Below are 4,404 nucleotides of genomic sequence, written 5' to 3'. Positions count from 1 at the left end.
CAGCAACCAGAGAAAATAAAAAACCCCGCTGGGTACAGCCCAAAGCCAGACACCCAAAATCCCCTCAGCACTGCACTGAACATGCACAGTGGTAACACAAAACACATCATTCCACAACAACACAAGTACTTAATCTGTATTTGAAACACCAAATTAACTATCCCTCCTGTTTCTAGCACTGCTCTCTGGAATACCTCCTAACAGGCCAATTAAAAGATCTCCCACTGCTAGATTTTCTTATTTCGCTGATGGTGAAAATGAGCTGAGGGAACCAACATGTAATGCAGTCATTCAGCAAGTGTATAGGCAACCTTATGCAATAATCTTTTAACTAGTTTATTAAATGTTTTTCCTTTTCAGAATAAATTCAACATCTAATGCCAAAATTTCATCAAGAACTCAAAAATCTTAGTAGCCATTTATCAGCTGTTTAACTTGAGTTACAAGAAATAGACATATTACACATCACTAAAATTTTCACACATACACCCACACATACACACACACACGTATCAGCATCCTGTTTATATTAATTTATTTTTACAAATCAATCTCCTTTTTCTTCTCATACTCTTCATATTTTCTGAAGGCACAACACCCAAATAGGCAATGTAAAATGTACTTCCTGTAGAAAACTCTGTAGTCTCCTAAGAGAACAGTTTGGCAAAACTACGTTTGTTTAAAAACTCAAGTTCCAAAATGAGCCTTCAAAGAGCAGCAGAGAACACCAAGATTAAAAACTGCTTAGGGTGTCTGCACTTTTCATATGCAACACACCACTTAACCTTTACTAAATCAGGACTTTTTCCAAGAAATTACAAAAGCGGAAGTAGTAAAATCTCTTTTTTCCTTTTTTTTTTTTTTTAATCATCAAGTTTTAACGATGGGGCAGACTCTAGGCAGAGCTCCCAGAAAGAGCCAGACCACCATCTGGCTCCATCACAGAGCAATGACAATTCACAGGCAATGAGTCTCCAACCAGCGCTCTGAAATCAAACGCTGGGCTGGCTCCATCAAAGCTCTGTTACAGCCATGAACACACACAGCTGTACATTTCCTCCCTCTTCGTACATAAATATACCCTCGGACACAGACAAAGGGAAAAAATAAATCATTTTATGCATTTTTCTATGTTTCCCTGCTCTGCTTGTTACCAATCAGTGTCAAGAAATATCTTACATCTTATGTTTTGTTAGCACTATAGAATATATAGAATATATATAATTTTATTTTTGTTGTCACACATGCTAATGTTTCCAGTAGGATAAATGTCTTTTTAAATCCTTGTCACTCTGCATTTCTTGTCACTCTGTAGATCCACTTCTATTTGACAGTGACTCCTGGACATACATGTCAAGACAAAAATAAATACTGCTGCGATGGCAAACGTTTTAAAACTCTTAGGACACCAATACAGTGGCACTTGAAAGACTTTTTAAATACAACAGAAAAGACAATAGTTAAATAGAAACCTGCTTTGACACAGCCATGAAACCTGCACTACACTTGCAAGGTCTGTATTTGTTTCTGCAAGAGCAGCTCCTGATCTTTGAACACATCAAATGTTGCACTCCAGCCCTCCACCCATACCCTTTAAGAAGTCCACGTTGTTATTTTAAGCAAGCATCCCCTCCAGCTGTACATAAGCAACACTGTATTTCCCAAACAATTGAGGTAATTATAAAAATGAATATCATTTATTATTTTCTTTTATTACTATCATGTCTGAACATTTGCTTTCATACAAAAGTCTGATTTTCAGCATTATGTTTTCCAAGGGCATCCCCTCCGCACCAAGGGAGATAAAGATGTGTTAGGAATTGTGCAAGAGTTTTTGTTACCATCTTTAAACCCACATGAACTTCATGAACATGATATTGGCGTTTTAGAGAAGGAGGAAGGGGCTTTACAGATATTTTCAGTTCCACTTGATTTTGTTTTTTAAATCGCATCTAACCCAATGCAAAGGGGGCGGGTAAAAAAAACAAACAAAAATAAACAAACAAACCCCCACGAAATCATCACATTACTGTATGTTACCCTTCAGCAGTCTTTGGAGGAAATCGGAGCCCAGGTTGCTTTTCCCGGCTCCCTTCCTCACCCGAGGCAGCCGGAGCGGCTCCTCTGCCCGGGCTCCGCCACCCCCGGGCGCCGCTGCCCCGTCACAGCCGCGGCTTCTTGAGCAACGTTCTGCTGAGGTCCTTCACCTCCTCGGGGCTGCCGACCCGCTCGTAGCCCAGCAGGGCCATGGGCTGCTGGCAGTACTCCTCGACCTGCTTGATCTGCTGGTAGCTGAGCGCAGTCCTCCAGGCACTCAGCGCCTGGGTGGCGTTCCTGGCCGACACCACGAACGGCTTGGAGGAGTAGCCGGGGCCACTGGTCATGTTGAGGGCGAACTTTTCCATCTCCGGGCTGACTGCCAGGTTCACAAAGCCGTACACCTGCCGCAGGGTCTTGATGGGCTCCACCACCAGGTCCTCGTAGCGCACGGCCATGTAATTGCCCTGCAGCCAGTCAGGGGGGTGCAGAGCAGTCTGCAGGGTCTTGGCCATGCTGCTGCAGATGACCTCCATGGCACCCAGGGCATGGTAGTCCGAGCCGCCCGCCCCCTCCTTCTTCCCGCCCAGCTTGTGGCCAGCATCAAGGAAGGGCATGCGGTGGATGTGGGGGTCCCGGCTCCGCACCACCTGCAGGCTCTCCCGGATGAGGCCGTGCCGGGACTTGATGCGGGAGCTGGCGACGGCCCGGGGGTCCCGCACCAGATGGATGACTTTGAGGTCCAGGGTCGGGTCCCGCATGAGCGGGGCCAGGACGGCCAAGTCAAAGACACGTACGCCCTTGATGACCAGCGTGTGGTACTTGTGGCATTCCTCCTGGAAGCGGCTGAGGCGCTGCGGGGGACACTTTTTGCACACCCGGTCGTCCACCATCCCCACCACCTCCTTGCGATAGGCCGGGCAGAGGGGCGAGGAGCAGATGACCTTGTTGGTGGCCGCTCCGAAGATGCCGAGCGTGGTGAGGTTCTTGCCGGCGCCCGCCGTGCTGTAGAGCTGGAAGACGGAGAGGTCGCATCGGTACAGGGAGCTCAGCATGTCGCGGGCCGCCCCTTGCAGCGAGACGGCGTCACCGGGGTACAGCTTCTGCCAGACGTGCCACACCGGCTCGTAGAGGAAAAAGACCTCGGGGTTCTGGTTAAAGAGCTCCCCGAAGAAGGACGAGCCCGAGCGCCAGGTGGTGAAGACATAGACGAGCTGCCGCCGGGCGCCCGCCGGGCCGCGGCTCCCGGCCGGCGGCGGCGGCGGCGGGGGGTGATGGCGGGGGGCTGCCGGGGGCTCCCCGCAGCGCCGCGGCTCCCGCCGCCACTTGTACTCCAGCAGGTTGAGCGCGGCGAGCAGCAGCAGCAGCGCGTAGCCCAGGCACAGCGCCAGCGCCTTCCGCCGGCACACTTTCATGCTGGGCGGCGGCGGGGCCAACTGTTGCTCAGTGCCCCGGCGCCCCGGGGCCCGCGGCGGGCAGCAGGGCGCGCCGCCCCCGGCGCCGTCTCCCGGCCGGCCCCCCGCGCCCGGTCCGCATAGCGCAGCCGCCGCGACGGCCCCGCCGCCGCCGCCCCCGCCCCTGCCCTACTTAGCAGCGGCACGGCCGCCCGCCCGCCCCGCACTTCTCCCGCGCCGCCATCGCCGAGCGGCCGCGGGCGCCGCCGCAGCGCAGCTCACGGCGGCCGCCGGGGCGAGGCGGAACCGCGCTCCGCTCCGCCCCACAGCGCGGAGCGGCAGTGAGGGGCGGGCGGGGGCTGCGCCGCCCCGACAGAGCGCATCGCTCCCCGCCCCGCCCTCGCCGCGGCGGGAGAGCTCCGGTGCCGCCGCCGCCACCGAGGGGCGGCCCCGCGCTCGCCATTGGCGGCCCCGCCGCCCGAACTGGGGCTGCAGCGCCCCGCCCGCTCCGACCGACCGCCCCCGGGGAGAGCCCGGACTGATCGGCACGGAGCCCGAGCCCGGCCGGGCCCCGCACCGCCGGAGGGCGGCGGGCGCTTCTGGGAGCCCCTCTCTCCTCTGCTGGGGCGCTCCCGTCAGCCCAGCCCGGCGGGAGGCTCCTCACCGGGTACCTCTCGCACAGCGGAGCCGCGCCGGCAACGGGAAAAACAGAAGAGGAGGGAAAGATCCCTGAAAGGCCTGAGAGGATTCCGGGGCCAGCCCCGCCGCCTTTATCTTGGTTTGTGCGGGAAGTCGGAGTTCTTAAAGGCTCTCCAACACGTTTAAAAAAACCCCTCACACAGGATCTTCTTGGCAGAGCTCAGCACAAATCCATCCGCCTGCAGTTCTTCACAGTGTTTTTATAGCCGGTGTCGGGTCACCCCGGCCCACGGGCAGCCAGCCCGGGCGGCCCCGAGCCCAGCAGAGCCCCGCG

The 4,404-nt window shown here is 55.3% G+C and overlaps 1 protein-coding gene across 1 annotated transcript; it reads right to left on the bottom strand.

Annotated features, from left to right (window-relative positions):
• Positions 1 to 2,021: 2,021 nt before the first annotated feature.
• On the bottom strand, positions 2,022 to 3,581 carry CHST2 (carbohydrate sulfotransferase 2). Its single transcript, XM_084212167.1, has one exon. It carries the CDS (start codon positions 3,450 to 3,452, stop codon positions 2,163 to 2,165), a length of 1,290 nt encoding a protein of 429 aa, XP_084068293.1. The 5' UTR covers positions 3,453 to 3,581; the 3' UTR covers positions 2,022 to 2,162.
• Between the last annotated feature and the right edge of the window lie 823 nt (positions 3,582 to 4,404).

The sequence above is a fragment of the Fringilla coelebs genome, assembly GCF_963513975.1.
Source record: "Fringilla coelebs genome assembly, chromosome: 10".
Classification (NCBI taxonomy): domain Eukaryota; kingdom Metazoa; phylum Chordata; class Aves; order Passeriformes; family Fringillidae; genus Fringilla; species Fringilla coelebs.
Note: the sequence above shows the minus strand (reverse complement) of the source record. Positions and strands in the feature narration are given on the sequence as shown.